The sequence below is a fragment of the Daucus carota genome, chromosome 9, assembly GCF_001625215.2.
Source record: "Daucus carota subsp. sativus chromosome 9, DH1 v3.0, whole genome shotgun sequence".
NCBI classification, from domain to species: Eukaryota; Viridiplantae; Streptophyta; class Magnoliopsida; order Apiales; family Apiaceae; genus Daucus; species Daucus carota.
Window position 1 is genome coordinate 6,652,436 of NC_030389.2, and position 20,911 is coordinate 6,673,346.

Sequence of the window (20,911 nt, forward strand, 5' to 3'; positions counted from 1 at the left end):
TAACTTCAAAACTCGCCACACTTTTTGGATGCGATTAATATGCCGCCTCCCTCTTTTCTTTTCATCCCGACAGGACTTCCACCGCTTTTTCGGTGGAAAGCCCCAAATCTTTCCGTTTAATTGTTTGTTCTTTGATTGTACTTACTTGTTTTATTGATTCTTAATAAATCTCCTTCTTTGGAGAAAGTTTTCTCAGATCTATAAGACCGAAACTTTTGACTTTCGTTCTTATTTGATTCTAGAAGGCTTTTTGGAATTGTGAGTGGATCGATTATATGTGTGATTTTTTTCTCCTTTTGTGAGAGTTGGTTTGAATTTATCGATAAAAATCTTCCAGAAATTGCATTTGTAGTTGATAGCTCAAACGGATTACTTGAAAAAGATGGTGAACACAGAGTAAGGATCTATAAATATATCATCGTCAATTTCAATATCGTTTTTTTGTCTCATCTTGGATATGAAGACAGACATGCTAATATATTCTATATTTGTTTGACTCGATCATTCTTGTAAATGCCGTATTGTTGTTATTTATTGAATTATCTCTTTCCCTTCAAAAAACAAAAACAATACCTCATCGATATTAATAGAGAAAATGGTTAATGGTCATATAAGTAAAACTATTGGGTCTATAATGTATTTAGCCAAAATCTAAGAGTTATAAAATATAAATAATTTTTTTCTCAATATAAAATATACAAAATATCTCCAATTTACTAATCATAACAATCAAAACATAACGAAAAAGTGTTTAAGGTTTGTAGCGAAATTTGAAGTTAAAGATGCAGCTAAAATAAATTGGATGAAAAATATTATTCGACTCTAAATTTAATCAAGCATAGCAAGTGGACCCATGAAGCTGAGGTGTTAAGCTCCCATTTGTCGCAACACACGAGTCCATGTTGTCACCCCAAACCACTTGATCAAAAACATTACACACACATGTATACACATACACACACTAAACACACACACAAAACAATATATCATCGCATGTGACCGGAAAAAATGCTCCGGCGAGTTAAAACCCATCGAAAAATCCTCACCATTCTCACACTTGTCCTCTGTATCTATCCTGTATCTATATACTCCAGACCCTTCGTCCTCGTCCTCTCTCAAGACGATCTCAAAGACCCATCTCCCTCCGATCCACTCTCGCCTGAACCGGCCGATTCCAACTCGGAATGGGACGAGTTCGGGGACTCCGATTCCAAATCCGACGACGAGCTCGACCCGGGCACATGGCGCCCCATCTTCGAGCCCGAATCCGACCCGACCCGTGACCCGAATTGGGAGGATGGTTACTACTCGGGGGTCCGGAGGATGATGGGGGCGGTGAGCAGGGGTGACGTCAGGATGATGGAAGAAGGGGTGGGGGAGATAGAGGAGGCGGCGCGTGGGGGGCACGCGCATGGGCAGTCAATGATGGGGTATTTGTATAACATGGGGGTGTTGAGAGAGAGGAGTAAAGCAAAGGGGTTTATGTATCATTATTTTGCTGCTGAGGCTGGGAATATGCAGTCGAAAATGGCGCTTGCTTATACTTATACTCGACAAGATGTATGAATTTGCTTATGTTTATATTTCTGTTGCTCTGGAAAATGTTGATGAGACAGGGAATTATTTTTATGCGTATAATGTGGATAGAAGCTATGTTTAGGGAATTTTTTTATGATGGTGTTTGTATATGTGGAGTTTGCTGGTTAGAATGTTAGCTTACTAACTCTTTTGAAAATTGTAAGGTGTTTTGCGGATTTGATGTGTTTATTTAGATATAGAAAATTTGGTTGACGATAACTTTGAGAGAGACTTATTTTTTAGTTACTTGAGTCTTTTCTTGTTAAGAACTGGAGGCCGCATTTTTGAGTTGGGAGCTGGTGTTATTTCGTATATTATGATTAGGGTTGAAGTGTCCTTCCACTCAAAAGTCCATTTTGTGATGACTGACAAGAGAATAGAAAGTGTCTTGAGGATGATCTTTGACTTGGTGTCTGTATATTATTTGGTGATTGGGGCTCGAGGTTTTGAATTGAAACCGGCTGGTTAAATGTTAAGTTGCAAACTCTTTAAAATATTAAGGTGTTTAGAGGGCTTAATCTGTATATCATGAATTTTCATATATTTTCGTAGATACGCACTTGTCCCTATAGATGGATTGGTAATGTACCTTTGGAATTGTTGCCTTTCCCTAATTGTGCTTGTCCAGCAAAATGTTATGTTCTGGTAGCTAATGTAGATTAATGTTACTTTTCAGATGCATGACAAAGCGGTGAAATTGTATGCTGAATTAGCAGAGGTAGCTGTAAATAGTTTTTTGATATCAAAGGACTCGCCAGTGATTGAGCCAGTCAGGATCCACAATGGGGCAGAGGAGAATAAGGAGGCTCTTAGGAAGTCTAGAGGGGAAGAAGACGAGGACTTTCAGATTTTGGAATATCAGGCACAGAAAGGGAATGCAGGAGCCATGTACAAGATTGGAATATTTTACTACTTTGGACTTAGAGGTCTTAGACGCGATCACTCCAAGGCATTGTATTGGTTTTTGAAGGCAGTGGAAAAGGAGGAGCCGAGGTCAATGGAACTTCTTGGGGAGATCTATGCAAGAGGGGCTGGAGTTGAGCGAAACTACACAAAGGCACTTGAGTGGCTAACGCTTGCATCAAAACAACAACTTTATTCAGCTTATAATGGAATGGGATACTTGTATGTTAAAGGTTATGGAGTGGAGAAGAAGAACTTTACCAAAGTAAGAGGCCTACTTATAGTAATTACATGTTCACCATATTTGCATTCTTTATCGTTTTGGGGATTGCATTAGTAGACATTGCATAGTCTTGCTATCTTATAAATAGTCTTCATGGTACAGTCTGATTTATGTTTTACCATAAAGAAGCTATCATATCTCATTTAAGTTGAGCTAGCCTCTTTCTGGGGTTCCATACCTTGGGACTTTTATGTTCATAATGATGTCTTACTTTAGCAATATATCGTAGTGTTATCGTTGTCAAGGCAGCTTTCAATTTAGTTTGAATAGTACTGATTTCTAGTTTTATACCCTATTTACAGTATAACTACAGCTTATAGGTGCTAAGAGTCCTATAAATAATGAAATACATACCTTGTTCTCTGATTGCACACCATTATTTGCCATCTTATTCCTGCTCAGAAATTTACTATGATGCAATGCACTTTTTTTTGCGCATGATTGTCTTCTTATCTACTGCGAAAATCCAGGTGTTGTCTTTATTCTAGTTATTTTGTATGTCTGTGTGTGTCTGGATGGTGGGGCTTTTAGATTGAAGAACTGCAATTGTGTCAAGTTCCGTAGCAGTTGTGGTTATAAGCATTATTAAGAACTCAAGTAGTTGTCAAGATTAAGCAGTCCAAGAAGTTAAGACCACTGATCCAGTTGTATTGTTCCTATTATGCCTTGAATTTATGAATTGATGTATTTTTAACCCAACCCCCCCCCCCCCCCCCCCCCCCTCCCCGATCTCTTTCTCTCAATCTATTCTAATGATCTGTTCTTTATGTTAAACTCTATCTTTATAAACGAGAATAAATAAAAAGTCACTAAACAGTTCAGGGCATCTCCAGTGCCACACTAAAACATTAAAATAATGTAAGTTCGACATTATTTTAGTGTAAAATCCACTCCAATGCAACATTATTTTGGTGTATAATTCACACCAAAAATTGGTCAACTTTACACCAAATTTGGTGTCAACCGTTCATTTGGTGTATTTTTCACCAAATTTGGTGTCTTTTGAAATCCCTACAATGCCCTCGGATTTGTGAACAAAACAAATTTATTCCATTCTGTAAGTTACTGTGAACTCATTTCTTTCTTCTTCTTTTTGGTTCTATTTCTTCTTTTTGACTTTTAACCATTTGTATATTGGACATTATCTTTTTTTTATTTGATAATATATAAGTGAAGGATAGATTTTACATAATATAATTATAAATGGATCATCATAGCATTAATATAAGTAAGAAATTACAAGGTAGTAATTTACTAAACTACAACTTAACACACACACACACACATATTAATAAACTGAAACTTCATATAGTAACTTTAACACATTTAAGACGTGATATATCGAGGCTGAACATAGAAATCCAATGGCTAAGATTAGTAGCATGTGCTTGGTAAAAATTAATATTCCATTTTATATGTAAAAAATTCTCTTTTGTGTAAGATATAGTGTCAATGAATTGGAGTAGGATTTATGGATGCGATGATTTTTACACCAAAGTAGTGCAAAAGTTGCACAATAATGATGTATTGCATTGGAGGTGGTCTCAGGAATGCATCAATTTCTGACAGAATTAGCTCATTGTTATATTATATAAGCTAATTCTACTAAAATAAACAAATTTGTCCCCGAAAACCATGGACAGACAATGCTGCTTAAAGGCATATAATTATTTCTATTGCATGTGCAGAATATTGTGTTTACATTATTGAAAAACTCTTCTCCCTTTATGCATTGAATATATGATATTTTACTAATATGTTGGTGCAACAATTGCTGATCCTCTTTCTTGCAGGCAAAAGAATACTTTGAGAAAGCTGCTGACAATGATGAAGCCGGTGGGCATTACAATTTAGGGGTACTATATCTGAAAGGGATTGGAGTTAAGAGAGATGTGAAGGTAGCTTGCAAATACTTCATAATTGCTGCTAATGCAGGTCAACCAAAAGCATTCTACCAGTTGGCTAAGATGTTTCACACTGGGGTGGGGCTTAAGAAAAATCTTCCTATGGTAAGTCTTTAAATGGTTTTACCTATTTGTTTGCATGCTCATGTTGCTTTTTTATGCTGACATTCGCAGGCATTCTATAGCTTTCTTGTTGTCATTATTCTACAGAAGCCCTTTTAAATTTCCCATATTTGTTCTTATGCTTTGAAGTAAACAAAATTTAGCAAAATTATAGACATACTATGCAGTTCTTTCTTTTGCTGTCGGGATCTTTTTATCTTCTATTATATATGTGTAATTCTGTATCTAAGCGACCAGTTGGACTGTTGATTGGAATAGGTATTTTAAATAAAGGGAATGAGATGGGTGAACATATCAATGTTGATTAGGAATCCCAAGGTTTAAGTAGGGACTGAGTAACTCTGATAATGGCAATGAAATTTCCCTGCTAATCGATTGACTCTCAACCAAAGACTAAGACTTTCCAATTCCTATCAACCAGGTTGAAATACCATGAACTAACCGGCCCTCTAAATGTGTTGTTTCATTCCTCGTGATAAATTCTTACTTTTTTATATATAATTTTGGTCGATTTAAGACGGTTATACTTGGTAGAAGGGCTGACTAAATTATATATTTGCCCAGCAAAGCTGTGCACTCCTTCCTTGTTTATTGGAGTGGAGAATTTTGCCTGTGAGAGTGAGACATAGTAATGGTGTAGATTTTACGGGGAGTTGTTCTTTAAGCATGGATGACAAAGCCTTGTGGGGTTATTCTCTAAAACATTCTAATTCATTAAATGGTTGAAGTTGGCCGATTCAGGTTGATTTACTAGGCAGAAAATAAAGAAATTTTTATTTTATACATGGATGAAATTGGTTGTGGTTTTTCTTGCCTTTATACTTTTACATGACTATTGAAGTTTTTCCTGTGATGCTATTTGTTTTGTTGCGCTATTTCTTTAGTTCTCAATTCTGAGTGATCTTTGATACAACTTCGACGTGTGTCTTTATAATGCTGGAGCTCACTTTGTTCCAGGCAACTGCATTGTACAAATTAGTAGCAGAACGAGGACCTTGGAGTTCATTATCTAGATGGTCCCTCGAAGCATACCTGAAAGGTGATGTTGGAAAAGCCTTCCTTTTGTACTCAAGGATGGCAGAGTTGGGATATGAGGTGGCACAAAGTAATGCTGCCTGGATACTTGACAAGTATGGGGAAAGAAGCATGTGCATGGGAGAATCTGGATTTTGTACAGATGCAGAGAGGCATCAGATTGCCCACTCCTTGTGGTGGCAAGCTTCTGAGCAGGGTAATGAACATGCTGCACTGCTGATTGGGGATGCATATTACTATGGTCGGGTAAGTTTTTTTTAAAACTAAATGCCTATCGGTTTGAGGGATTTTTTGATACTTGTGAATGTCTTTACAATTCTTATTTCATACTCAAAGTGGTTTATTAATCATGATTTCAGGGAACAGAGCGAGATTATGATCGTGCAGCAGAGGCTTATATGCATGCCAAGTCCCAGTCGAATGCCCAGGCTATGTTTAATCTGGGCTACATGCATGAACATGGTCAAGGACTTCCTTTTGATCTTCATCTTGCCAAGCGGTACTATGATCAAGCAGTAGAAATCGATCCATCAGCCAAGCTTCCTGTAACCCTTGCTCTTGGTAGCTTGTGGGTTAGAAAAAATTGTGCTGACAGTTTCCTGGTGAGTTCGTGATGTGTGGCATATATGCTTATGTTGTTTAATAGAAAACTGTGATGCGCATATTAATTGTTAAAACTAGGAGACAATTATATTATTTGACATGCACATTTGATTGTAATTTTAAACTGATTTCAATTATAGCCTGTTTGGATAAATGATTTCATAATAAACAATGGAATTCTCCAAATCACTTGTTTGGGAACCAACTGACGTTAATCAGAATTTGAATTTAATTCCACATTTATCTAGATAAATATCTTAAGACTCATCATTTTAAATACTAGATGATTGCTGTAATCTGAAATACTCTCTTATGTTGCTTTCTCTTCCCCCAACCTCTATTATCTACTATCAGTCTACCACCACCCTACACCAGTGTCAACTTCCCCAAGCTTTGAGTATCCAATAAAGCAAATATGAATCTGCAAATATGAATCTGTAGTTTATGATATACATAAATTATTCATTTTGAGAATAGAATATTTTTCTGAAACTTAAGATGTATAAAATACGTGCTCCTCAAGTAGTTTCTGTGTTGGCTTGTAGGTTGATTTCATAGATTCACTGCCTTACGTTTTTCCGAAAGTGCAATTGTGGGTTGAAAATGTGGTCCTGGAAGAAGGAAATGCCACAATCCTCACACTCTTTGTTTGTCTTTTGACTGTACTCTACCTTCGGGAACGACAAAGGAGGCAAGCAGTTGTCGTGGCTGGGGAGGCTGCCAATCTACATCAACCCAATGACCCCGTTGCACCTATAGGTTTGTGAGATCCGGATACTAACACTGCACCTTTCTTTGAGGTTCATCATATACTTGTGTAGAAATGATGGTCACTTCTTGATGTTGGTTCACCAGGAAGGAACTGCTTAATTGTAATGCAAATGAAACTTGTAAAACACGTAGGTTTTAAAAGGTCAAGGGATTGGCTTATATTTTCTTGTAGTTAGCATAAATTTTACAAGAATTATACTCAGTTTAGTCATGAAAAATGTGTAAACATATTGAAACTTCATTATCTTTGTTTATTTAGACAGCATAATATTCAAGGGACCAAGTGAAGAGGCATGTTTTGATTGTTCATGCTCTTTGTCGGTATTCATTATTGTGATTTGAATCTCATTGACATTTGTATATCAAGATTATGTACCGGCTGTATAACCTGAAAAAGAGCTGATGAAATATTCTGCTGAAAAGTATGTTGTTCCTCAGTCTATAGATTACTCAAAATTTGAAAAATGCACCCTACAAGGCATCCATACAGTGGAAGCAGTTTTTGACCTTCAATTTGGTCTAAATTTAGATCAAACCATCTTTCCAATAGTTTGGTTTAAATTTTGGTTCAAATTCATATATCAATATATCAAATTTCTACAGAATTCATGTAAAAATATAATAAGATTTAATTTGAAGAAAGATTATCTGAGCTTTAACCAAGGATGACCTTGCGACACTATGATATCCACATGAAGCACCCTGACTGATTTCCCATGTCCGTTTCTTTTTAGCTTTCAAACGGTGGGGCTTTTTTAAAATATTGTTATTTGTTAGGGTTTAGGTTGTGTTCAATTTAATGGAAAGATAAAGGGCAAGATAAAATGAAAAATTATATAAAAATTTTACGATAAAAAGTATGGAATAAATAGTATCTAAATAAGAATTGATTAAAATTTTCATTTTGTAATCAAGATTATTAAACAAATCAACATTTTCTTCGATAATAAAATTTGAATGATAACGAGATCTCATTTAAAAAATTGTGCTCCAAATCTCCAGAATAAAAATTAATTTCCGCTCTAAAACCATTTTTTTTAAGTTTTCATGAAATGGCGTCGAAAATCTTGAACCATGGAAAAATATTAGATCCCAAATGCGAAAAAATGTGAAGCGCAACTATGAAAAAATGGGACAAAATGTGCAGTGAGTTCTGGGAAAAAAGAAAAAGAAAGAAGAACGTGAAGCGTACTTATCCAGACTGAAAACTCTAAAAAGAAGTGAAAAATGACGCATTAAGGCCGATAAATCTTCCACGGCTGCCACGTACCCCCCGCTGCCGTGCGCTTGTATATTTATTATCTCGCTGTACAGCTTCTTCAAAACAAGAGCTAGCAGAAGAAAATACATTCAGGCCATAGCTTCATAGTGATCGAGATCATGGCGTTTCCGGCGCAGAAACAAGATAGTCAGCCTGGAAAGGAGTATCTCATGCACCCCACTCCTCAGCATGTACGTTCTAAGGGACTACAAACCATCGAACAAACTTCGTGTAATTTTTCGATAACCTTGTACTCCATCCGTCCAGCAGTTTGTTTACGTTCACTGTTTGCGGTTGAGTACGTTACACAACATTTTTTTAATTTATATTTTTAAATAAAAGTTTAGACGTTGAAGAATTTTTTTATAAAAATATCATAAAACTATATTTATAGGATCAGAGCTTCAAAATGTGTGTTAAAAATAATGTAAAGAAACTGCTGAGACCGGAGAATAGTGTTTTACATATTGCGAAATTTTTTAATGATGCGGGATTGTACAGGGTAAAGTAGCGCTTGTAACTGGAGGTGATTCGGGGATAGGCCGATCCGCATGCGAGTACTTTGCTCTAGAAGGTGCAACGGTGGCCTTCACCTATGTGAAGGGACATGAAGAGAGGGATGCAAAGGACACGCTTGAGATGTTAAGGAAAGAAAAGAGCTCGGATGCCAAAGATCCTGTCGCAATTGCGACAGCCGATCTAGGGTTCGATGGTAACTGCAAGAAGGTTGTGGAGGAAGCTGTGAAGGTGTATGGCAAGATTGATATCCTTGTCAACAATGGGGCTGAGCAGCACAAGGCTAGCTCGGTTGAGCAGATTGACGATAAGTGGCTCGAAAGGGTTTTTCGAACAAACATATTTTCCTACTTCTTTATGACAAGGTACCTAAATTTTAAAGTTCGAATGATATTTTAATCGAAACAGTTACATATTTTAATTGTCACTGTGGTATCAGAAGTCAATAAATTTTAAGATTAGGTATCTAAATTTTAAAGTTCGAGTTGTATTATAACGGAATCAGTTATATATTTTAATTGTCACGGTGTTATTTCAGAGGTCCCTAAATTTTAAGATTTGGAATTGTATTTTAGTCGAAATCAGTAATATATATTTTGATTGTGTCACGATTTATTGAACGGTGTTATTTCAGGCATGCTTTGAAGCACATGCAAGAAGGGAGTTCCATAATCAACACAACATCAGTGAATGCCTACATGGGAAATGCAGGTATGCTGGACTACGCAGCCACGAAGGGTGCAATCGTGGCGTTCACCAGAAGCCTTGCCCTCCAGCTAATAAGTCGAGGTATCCGCGTGAATGGAGTGGCTCCTGGTCCGGTCTGGACGCCTCTGATTCCGGCCTCCTTTGACCAGAAAGAAGTTGTTGAATTCGGAACTGAGGTTCCGATGAAAAGGGCTGCCCAGCCTTCTGAGATTGGCCCTGCCTATGTTTTCCTAGCTTCGAATGCTGATTCCTCTTATTACACTGGCCAAGTTCTTCATCCTAATGGTATGGAAGTTGTGATATAATTTTTAACAATATGGCATTATGTCCTGGTGTTTGCAGCAGCTCACTTGAATAAAATGTTGTTATGTTATGGCTTGAATAAATAAAAATAGTTATGAACAAATAAAGTGTATTACTGAGCTTGTCTGCTGGGGGAATCTGTTTATTGCTGATATGCATAATAAAACGTACGGGCTTTATATCAATTATCAGCTGGTCATGACTATCTAGCTATTACAGTTGCAAGTTACATTTTCTGTTATCAAAATGGTCGGATATAATTACATATATACGTGTTGATACAATCCATTTAAGCTTAGTTAGATACATGTTACAAATTACAATGTGTTTTAGTTTTGACAGGTCTTCTGTCCTCGTCGAGGTGAATGATCGTATCTCTGCAGACTTGGTAAGTTAATAAAACCTCTGCTTTCGTCAAAAAAATCAAAACCTCCAAACATAAAGAAAGTATCCTACATGGACAGGGACTTAAGTAAAGCAGGGCTTACCTGGGCTTAAGCACAGGGTAAGTTTTTAAAAAAAAGTTTAAAAGTTATATATATTATGTAATTTATATTTAAATAAACTCAAGCTCACTATCAATTAAGTCTAGCATTAATATAATCAAGTAGATTCTGAAAATAGAATAGAGAATATTGATTAATTGGGTGGAGTTCTCATTTTTTTTCCGTTCCTAGCATGAATGAAAGTAGATTTTTCTTCCCTATTCACTTGTCAAGCCCACCCCAACCCAAATTCCTGGTTCCGTCCCTGTACATAGAGAATCAGAAATTTGTTTTAGCTTGCAAGAAAATTGATAAGAAAATAATAAACACATTTTAATCAATATACTTATATAAAGGAGAAGCGAGGGGCGTGTAGGTGGCGCCTCTCACATCGCTACGTTCTATTTTTCTAATTTTCTAGAACTTTTGGATGAAAAATATCAAAAATTAGAACTACCTTTTTTAGTTTCGGGTATATTGGAAATAAGTTTCAGAATCCGATTTTGTTTCAGATTATTTATGGAATATGGTAGCTTGAAAGTTTTAGTCCGATTTTGTTTCAGATTATTTAATTATGGGAAAGAGTATTACAAACTACCTTTTTTAGTTTCGGGTATATTAAAAGCAAGTTTCAGAATCTGATTTTGTTTCAGATTATATATTTATGGAATATAGCAGCTTGAAAGTTTAATCTTATTTTTTTTCCAAATTATTTAATTATGAGAAAGAGTAGAACACAAGTCTCTCTTCACATATAAATACCCTATAAATTATAGAGTTTTGGATCATTTAAACACAACCTCCTCTCTCTCAATACCACAACTCCACCTCTCTTCGGTGATAGTTCTATTGCTTGAATTCTAACTCGGTGATGCCGTTCTTCTGCAACGATAAGTGAAGGCTGTTTATATAGTATTAAAAAAATAAAGGTTATTACAAGCAAAGATAGTTATGGATCGCGATGTGGGAAGAATATAGTCTTGACATGATATTGATGGATGATATCAATAAATTAACTATTAGTGATGTATGTTTGTTGGTTATTATTTTATAATATTTGTTTTGTTCATCGAACATGTTCGTTGTTAATTTTTATATGATTAATTTTGTATACAGGAAAATATGGTGGAGAAGCGAGGGGCGTGGTGGAGAAACGAGGGGCGTGTAGGTGGCGCCTTTCACATCGCTCAGTTCTATTTTTCTAATTTTTGGATGAAAAATATCAAAAATTAGAACTAACTTTTTTAGTTTCGGGTATATTAGAAGTAAGTTTCAGAATCTGATATTGTTTCGGATTATTTACGGAATATAGTAGCTTGAAAGTTTTAATCTGATTTTGTTTGAGATTATTTAATTATGGAAAAGAGTGGCACACAAGTCACTCTGCACCTATAAATACCCCTATAATCGTAATGTTTTGGATCATCTAAACACAAACTCCTCTCTCTCTCAATACTCCAACCTCACGGATTTAAGTCAGATGTTTTTGTGCACAATCAATCCAAAAAAAATGGCGGAAGGTGACAATGTAAGAACATGATTACTTTTAAAAAAAATTAAAATAAAATTAAGATTCGTCGTGCTTTAAATTGTTAATTACATGTATATTTTTTTTTTATTTTTTCACCATGAATTATAGTCCAATTTTAAAATTTTATATATTAGTATTGGTATCACATCAAGATTTTTATAATACAAAATTTATTTTATCCTACAAATATTAATTTTGAATCATCAATATACTTTTTATAAATAGTCACAAAATTAATTTACTCTACAAATATTAATATTAAATCATTAATATAATTTTTATAGGCCGCCGCAACGCGCAGGTTCTCAACTAGTTATCTATAAGAGAATTCCTCTAACCTTGTCTGCAATTTAATTGATGTAAATATTATTCAGTAAATTATTTTTCAAATCTTCTGTTACTATTTGGAAAAAATTTAGCCCACAAATAAAAATTTACATTAAAATATACAAAGAAAAATTCTATAAATAAAGCATCCATAATAAACTTCAAAAGTTATATATATATATTATATATATAATATAGGAGGAAGATCCTAAGAAAACTCAGCTTATCAAGAAAACCGAGAAACCCACTTAATCACCGTTGATTTTATAATCATGATATAAATTACTGATTTATCAAAAAATCAATCAAATCTAATTCATAAGGGATATTATAGTAACCTTCAACATATATTTAATGCATTCAATTAGTACATATATTTAATGCATTCAATCAGTACATTTAATAAGATATGTAATTAATTGATTTTCTTTTCTATATTATCTCTATCTCAATCAATCAATCAGTATCAAATTTGAATTTCAAATTTCAAAAAATTCATCTTGATAAAAAAATGATCGAATATCTTAGAGAATCTTGTTTATATATTTTGCGTTATTTTGTGTATGATAACGAATCTCTTACCATTGTTATAACGGATCATCTAATAATTTTGTTTATTACGATCTTTTAAGTGTTTTACTAATAAATTTAATATTTTCCTAAGATTCTCTTAAATGCTCTATTTATTTAAAATAAATTTTTTTCTAGGATTCTTTCAAGTGTTTTACTCATTTAAATATATTTAAGTTTTTTTGAGATTCTTTTAAGCGTTTTACTAATTTAAATTGAATATTTAAAATAAGGTTTTTCTAAGATTCTTTCAAGTGTTTTACTCATTTAAATCTATTTAAGATTTTTCAGATATTCTTTTAAGTGTTTTACTAATTTAAATTGAATATTTTTTTAAATATTTTTATAAGTGTTTTACTAATTTAAAAATATTTAAGATTTTCCAAGATTCTCTTAAGTGTTTTAATGATTTAAAATTATTTAAGATTTTCTAGGATCCTCTTAAGTGCTCTAATAATTTAAAATAAATTCTTTTCTAAGATTTTCTGAGATTCTTTTCAGTACTTTACTAATTTAAATTGAATATTTTTTTAAGATTCTTTTAGGTGTTTTACAAATTTAAAAATATTTAAAATTTTCCAAGATTCTCTTAAGTGTTTTACTAATTTAAAATTATTTAAGATTTTCTAAGATTCTCTTAAGTGCTCTATTAATCTAAAATTTAAAATAATTCTTTTTCCTAAGTTTCTTTCAAGTGTTTTATTCAGTTAAATATATTTAAGATTTTCAGAGATTCTTTTAAGTGTTTCACTAACTTAAATTAAATATTTTTTTAAGATTCTCTTGAGATTTTTGAGATTTTTTATGTATACGACTAATGTGAGATTCTATAAGGTATTTTATATCCATAACACACAAGCCTTATTATTTATATAAATTTGTAAATGATTAATGTGCTAAAAAGATTTATGTATACTATTTGGACGAATCTTTCATTCAAAATATATAATTTTAATGCTAAAAGAATCCATCATAAATATTTTAAATATTTTTGACATAAGTTATTCAATGTTTAAACCCTTAATTTTTATTTATATATTGTAAAATCACTTTTAAAACACCTTTGAGAATCTTAGAAAGAACACTTTTAAATCACTTTTAAGGAACTGTAATAGGAATCCAAAGGTGACACAAAGAACAGTTTTAAATGTGATTTAAAGAGTTGATGTAAAGATTACAATAAAGAATAATTTCAAGAATCTTAAATCTCCATGATTAATATTATTCACTTTTTGTCATACTCTTTTAATTTTATTACCTTTTATTAAAGATTTTATTATGTTTTAGTAAATATTCTTTGAAATACTTAATTACAAATTTGATTTGAGAAATCTATAAATACGATAAAATTTTGAAATTCTTTAAAAAATTCACCCTAAACATTTTAACATCATCAGTGAATTCGTTAATAGAATCTTAATATTATTCTCGAACTCTTATCAATATATTTTCCTACAAAAACTTAACGTTTTATACTACATTTCACGGTAAACATTCTAACATCATTAGTGAATTGATTAATAGAATCTTAATATTAATTTTTTAACTTACCGCAAAAATAAAAAAACATAATACATCATATTTTTTTATTAAATAGTAAAAAATTAATTAAAATATTAAATAGAAAATATTTATTATCATACCAAATGTTCGTAAAATCTAATAATTTTTTGACAAAAAATATTATTAAAATATTCTTATTAAACATTCTTATTAACATCTTACAAAATATACACATTATTTGATTAACATAAATAATAATATATACAATTTATTAATTTTTTTTCTATATTATTCATATCTCAATCAATCAAATAGAGCATTTATTGTATATTAAATTTGAATTTCAAATTTTAAATTTCAAAAGATTCACCTTAATAAATAGAGAAGTTTTATCACATTATTTTAGCATTTATTTTTATTTATGATTTTTTAACGTAAGAGGTTTGTTAAAGTGTTCCTTTTGATATTATTATAATTTTTGTATTAGAATTCTTTTATATTAATTAATTTGAGATTCTTCAAATTAATTATTAAAAGTACTAGGAGAGTCAAAAGAATATCATAGGGAAAATAATTTATACAAGAAAAATCTCAAATTTTGAAAGAGTTTTGCATGTCACAAATATTTATTATTAAAAATAAAAAAAAAATCTCAATGAATCTTGTATATATATTGTAAAAGAATCTTGTATGGTGTTTAATAGTTATATTGAGTCATAACATGATCATTACAAAGTTCCGATGCATCGGATCATTTTTTTCATGTAGACCCGTATACACTTATTAAACTCGAATAATATGACAATATTGATTGTGGGATATTTTTGACGATAATCAAATCATTTTAACTATTTTAGATTATGGAACTCAAAAACACCATGTGGTTCTACAGATTGATATCAAATGTTGAAGACGCAATGGAACTCTTATAAATTACATACTTAAGAAACAAATCCAATTCTAATTAGAAACATAATTGCAGACTTTTTTTTATAAGCAGTAGAAATTATATTAATAAGCGAATAAAATTCAGAATACAAGAGAACACAGGTTGATTATAAATATAACTAGAACACAAACTAGAACACCCAAAAGTTAACTCAAGATCAACTTCCACCTTAGTAAAGAACCTAGTATTCTAAGAAGATCCTTTAGAATCAGCCAAGCTTTCCAACTCGAGGAGAACCTGATCAACATCCATCAAGTCTTTACTCACATCGCGGAAACAGGAAATCAAAGAATCAAAAGGAAGGACCTTCGAGGAAAACAGAAGCTCTTCAGAACCTAACTTAGCATTCTCTAAAATGTTTAGATCATGGAGATTCCTGATCATTTTATCCTCCAGACTTGGGAACTCACAGAAGAACCAATTTTCTCATAAATTAGTCTTCCGCTTCGTTCTTCTTCGGTCCAACTTCTTCCGATTTCTCTTCCAACAACTTTCAACCTTCCTCGTCAGCCTCTCGTGCCTTCTTCTCATCTTCATTTTTCTTTATTGCTTGCAACTTCAAGGGATTATAATATGCAACACCCAAAAAAGCCACCCCATATCCGGCCAAATTAATCGGAGTCACTTGATCATTATCACCGATCACGAAAAAGCATCAACAACCAATTCTTACCTACCCCCAACATTCATAGTCAATTCAGAAGTATTCCGAACAAGCAAAAACACAGCAAGATTCAAAGCAGGTGCACAAATTGAATTTGTCCCCAAAAATCCAAAAATCAAAATGGAAACTCGAAGTCTACCCCAACACTGGGAACTCGACAATCAACCAAGGCACTGACGGAAACACAAAACAACATGGTGAAACATAATAAAGCGGAGTATTTGGGTTCAATTCAATCCCTATAGCAGCCAACGGAATCTGAATCATTACCGCTGATGTTGTCATGGAGATTCTTCTCCGCCATTGAATTCTGAAAAAGATTGGATGGTTCTGGAGATTATACGAACGTGATAACAAATAAATTTTATAAAGAAGTTGTAAGATCCATGATAATGGGACGTAGTATAAACCTTGAATCGATGAAGTATAGTGTTTCAACGTGGCTGTCTTTTTCTTACAACGAGAGAGATTCTTCTCAGAGGAAATATATATGTAATGATTTTTTGTGCTATGATTGAATTGTGGCAGATGCCAAAAATAAAAGATTCTTAATTAATCAACAACAGATTCTTCACGATTTTGCCCCTGTGTGTGTTAGATTAGGATGTATATTTGATTGATTTCAATTTGGGAAATAATTATATATGACAAAAATAATCAACGGCATCTAAGAGGGTTCCTCGGTTTTCTTGATAACTTGGTTTTCTCTGGAACCTCACTCTATATATATATATCCAAAGTTCCAAAATCATGAAGAGAGATAAAGAACTCTCAGGATACACATGAAGTGGCAAGCAAGTGATGTTGTCTCTGTTTTTTAATATATGACGTTTGACTTTTTGGCACACACTTTTAAGTGTTTTGACTAGATATTTAAAAATATTATCTTTGAGATTTTCTTTTTCTAAATAAAAATATATAATCCAAAATTTTAATTCACAAAAAAAATCAATTAAAAATAATAAATTTTACTATACGGTCAGCCCAACTAAAATTACGTGCCCAAGTCAAAAGTGTCGTATAAAAAAACAGAAGGAGTCCTGATGTTCATCCATAAATCCTTACCAAGCGAGTACTTCCGCTACGTGTCCTCACTGCATGCATCCTCACATGACACGTATACTTTCCTCTCCTGACACGTGTACCATGTTAAACCTGTCCCTCTTATTTTTATATATTTTCCTCTGCATGTAACACACATATATATAGTTTGGTCCGGATATGTTAGTCCTCCAAGAGTGAACTGTTTTGTACTAGTAATTACAAAAACAATCACAAGAAGTGTATATCCGAAAAAATGGCTTCCGGTGGACAATTTCCTCCACAAAAACAAGAGTCTCAGCCGGGGAAGGAGCATCTCATGGACCCTTCTCCTCAACATGCTTCCCCACACTACAAACCAGCTAACAAGCTTCAAGTAAGTCAAATCTGTGATTTAAATCATTTTTAGTCCGGGCTGTTTCGAAAAGTTTTGGTTTTGCTCAGGGGACACACGGCTCTCTTAAAATTTTTTTTTTTTACATTTTTTATCATTCTAAATTTTGCAAAACTATAAAAATGTAAATTTAAAAATATATAAGTGTTTTTTGAAAATTTGCTTGGAGCCTCTAAAATCCGCTCCTGGTTTTACTTGCGATGAAGTGAGTGTGTGTTATTATGTACAGGGCAAAGTGGCGCTTGTGACTGGTGGTGATTCGGGCATAGGCCGATCAGTGTGCTACCACTTTGCTCTGGAAGGTGCCACCGTGGCCTTCACTTTCGTCAAGGGACACGAGGACAAGGATGCGAATGAAACCCTCGAGTTGCTGAGGAAAGCTAAGAGCTCTGATGCCAAGGATCCGATAGCGATAGCTGCGGACCTTGGATTTGATGATAACTGCAAGAAGGTTGTTGATCAAGTGGTGAATGCGTTCGGGAGGATCGATATTCTTGTCAATAATGCTGCTGAGCAGTACAAAGCGAGCACGGTTGAGGAAATTGATGAGGAGAGGCTTGAAAGGGTTTTCAGAACTAATATCTTTGCTTACTTCTTCATGGCAAGGTATTGTTTCTGAAAGGTCGATTGCGGAAATTTAAATACTCTGTTGCAAGTATACCTTTAACATCACACGCGAAGACATCAATTTGTTTTTACGTAGACATTTGTTTTTAGCCAATGTCTAAGGGATTTAATCTGTTTTTACATAGACGTCTGTTTTTAGCCGATGTCTAAGGCTTTTTTCTAGTAGTGGTAAGATATAAATGAGATTTTGTACTAATAATTTTGGTGAATTTGCAGGCATGCTTTGAAGCATATGAGGGAAGGGAGTGCGATAATCAACACGACATCAATAAACGCGTACAAGGGAAATGCGAAGCTGCTTGATTACACTGCGACGAAGGGTGCAATTGTGGCATTCACTAGAGGCCTATCTTTGCAGCTGATAAGCAAAGGGATTCGGGTGAACGGAGTGGCTCCTGGTCCGGTGTGGACGCCTCTCATTCCATCTTCCTTCGACGAGGAAGAAGTGAAGCAATTCGGAAGTGAGGTTCCTATGAAGAGGGCTGGGCAGCCGTATGAAATTGCGACTGCTTATGTTTTCTTGGCTTCCTGTGATTCCAGTTATTACAGTGGCCAAGTTCTTCATCCAAATGGTAAAATAATACTTAATTTGCAAAAATTAGATAGATTGTAGATTCTTAAAGGCCAAGTGTTATGTTGTTTTTATTATTGAAATTGCAGGTGGTGCGATCGTGAATGGTTAAATTGTGTGCAAGGGATTGCAGCTGTTGTTTCATCACAAGGGTACACGATGAATAAAGAGTTGGAGTTGTGTTTTCAAGTGTTCTGTGTTGTGGATTTTCTACTGGTCAAGTTGGAGATGCTGTAGATTAACGTTAAAATATGTTCGCGTGTGTGTGTGTTTTTATTGTTTTTCAGTGTGTGGTTCCGCATCGTGTACACTATGAACATTATGTATGGGTATTCACTGTTCAGGCTCTTTGTTTCTGATCTTGCTTCTCGTTTTAGGTTTAACCTCTCGTTACCATATATGTTTGTTTGTTCCCTGTCATCACAGCCTTAGTTAAATAATTAAAATGGAGAATTGAATTTGTCATACAATAAAGAATAGCGTTTGATGGATACATGTATGTATCAACTATTCGTTCCGGAGGAGAATATTTCATAGTAAAATTTTTTCATCAGTACACATTAGCTTTTCGTTTTTCAGCTAATCATTTTCAGGTACTAATATCAAGTAAATTGTTTCATCCATCGATATATCTATTCACCAGCTATTCACCTACATATCATTAGTATATCATTAGTTATTAGTTCCATTTCATTAAAAGTTTTAAACTAAAGCAAATGTTGGCTCCTGTTGGATTCAGACACTTGATGGAATGTAATCTTCCATCTCATTCATTAGAAGTTCCAGACTAAAGATGTTGATTTTGTGTAGGATTAAGGTTATGTTCACTTTTAAAGAATGGGTTCACTTTGATCAATGAAGTTTCAAACTAAAGAAGATGTGATCAATGAAGTTTCAAACTAAAGAAGATGTTGAGAAGATGTTGACTTTGTGTAGGATTAAGACCGTTCACTTTCATCAATGGGATGGGTTCATTTTGATCATGGGATGGAGGCGAGACTGAAGTAAAAAATATATAAAAGTTTTATGGGTTGATAGAATGGGACGAGGCGAGATTGAAATAAAAAACATATCAAAGTTTTATAGACCGGAGAAAGAAGGGACTAGAACATGAAATCGTAAGTTCCCAAGCAAAGGCGAGATTGGAACAAAAAACATATAAAAATTTTATGGATCGGAAAAAGAAGGGACTAAAATAGAACATGAAACTGTAAGCTCCCAAGCAGTGGGAGGAGTCCTGGACTCTGACCGCGTGCATGTTGAAGAATGAGCCGGTGCCTCATAGGCAGTGGCTTGGTTAAGAGAACCCACCGGAGCCGTAGCGAAAGCGTGTCTGCATAGTACAATTGTCGTTGTTTATAACCCGAACCTGATATATCCATGACCAGGATGAAGCTTGGGTGAAACTAAGTGGAGGTCCGAACCGACTGATGTTGAAGAATAAGCAGATGAATTGTGGTTAGGGGTGAAATGCCCCTCGAACCCAAATCTAGTTGGTTCTCCCCGAAATGCGTTGAGGCGCAGCAGTTGACTGGACATCTAGGGGTGAGGACTAAATATAGGAAATATTATGAAAAAATGAAATTAGCATTTCTTATAAAACATGTGAGTTAGAAATTTAATTAAAATAATTACAATGAAATGATTGAAGGAACAAAAAATATAGACATTCCTTGAAATATGTGATTCAAAGGATGTCTCGTCTCGGAAATTCTTCTTCATAGTCCCAGGGTTTCATACACTCCAGGAGGAATCGCTACAGGGAAGCTCAAACTGATGAGAACAATAGTCCTGTGAGGAGGTTGAGGTCACGTTCTCCCGATCAGTGGAGATTCGTTCGATCCCAAGCTTATACACCTTAAAATTTGGACCTGAAGATGTTATGACTCGTATTGCCAGGTCAGAATACTTCTGATCCCAAGGACCATTTAAATTATTATGAAAATTTGATGATGTGTCACAGGTACAACAATATCACGAGGTTTCGTCCGTATGTCTCAACTTTTAAGTCCTCTGCTCGGACCTGGTTTTGCACTTTTCCTCCCCAGAGCATTCACTCTTGGGTCGAATTCAAGACGATGTTCTTCGCCAAATTTCTCATCAATATCCCTCAAGCTTTGCACACTGTTTCTCTGGAGAATGTTAAGGAAAATGCGGAGAATCCCCACGCAGTTATATTCTTTAGGCTTTGTTCAGTCTTGATTAATTACGTGCTACGGACATATATATCGAATAGTCGATTGCTTAATATTTCTCTGGAA

General features: G+C 34.0%; 2 protein-coding genes and 1 pseudogene across 2 annotated transcripts; all 3 read left to right on the plus strand.

The window, feature by feature from the left end:
• Positions 1-915: 915 nt before the first annotated feature.
• On the plus strand, positions 916-7,509 carry LOC108202897 (ERAD-associated E3 ubiquitin-protein ligase component HRD3A). Its single transcript, XM_017371500.2, has 6 exons — positions 916-1,560; positions 2,255-2,746; positions 4,558-4,773; positions 5,749-6,072; positions 6,186-6,428; positions 6,975-7,509. Exons 1-6 carry the CDS (start codon positions 1,009-1,011, stop codon positions 7,194-7,196), a joined length of 2,049 nt encoding a protein of 682 aa, XP_017226989.1. The 5' UTR covers positions 916-1,008; the 3' UTR covers positions 7,197-7,509.
• A 1,071-nt stretch (positions 7,510-8,580) lies between these two features.
• On the plus strand, positions 8,581-10,012 carry LOC108201167 (glucose and ribitol dehydrogenase-like; annotated as a pseudogene).
• A 7,254-nt stretch (positions 10,013-17,266) lies between these two features.
• Positions 17,267-19,000, plus strand: LOC108202244 (glucose and ribitol dehydrogenase). The gene is made up of 4 exons (XM_017370636.2): positions 17,267-17,434; positions 17,682-18,058; positions 18,296-18,651; positions 18,740-19,000. Exons 1-4 carry the CDS (start codon positions 17,315-17,317, stop codon positions 18,760-18,762), a joined length of 876 nt encoding a protein of 291 aa, XP_017226125.1. The 5' UTR covers positions 17,267-17,314; the 3' UTR covers positions 18,763-19,000.
• Positions 19,001-20,911: the final 1,911 nt, after the last annotated feature.

Excerpts from the sequence above, each read along its gene's own strand:
- LOC108202244 (XM_017370636.2), top strand. The coding sequence starts at position 17,315 with ATGGCTTCCGGTGGACAATTTCCTCCACAAAAACAAGAGTCTCAGCCG. Across the intron at positions 17,435-17,681 it reads AACCAGCTAACAAGCTTCAA|GGCAAAGTGGCGCTTGTGAC; the intron begins GTAAGTCAAATC and ends TATTATGTACAG. Across the intron at positions 18,059-18,295 it reads GCTTACTTCTTCATGGCAAG|GCATGCTTTGAAGCATATGA; the intron begins GTATTGTTTCTG and ends GTGAATTTGCAG.
- LOC108202897 (XM_017371500.2), top strand. The coding sequence starts at position 1,009 with ATGCTCCGGCGAGTTAAAACCCATCGAAAAATCCTCACCATTCTCACA. Across the intron at positions 6,073-6,185 it reads ATGCATATTACTATGGTCGG|GGAACAGAGCGAGATTATGA; the intron begins GTAAGTTTTTTT and ends TCATGATTTCAG. Across the intron at positions 6,429-6,974 it reads ATTGTGCTGACAGTTTCCTG|GTTGATTTCATAGATTCACT; the intron begins GTGAGTTCGTGA and ends GTTGGCTTGTAG.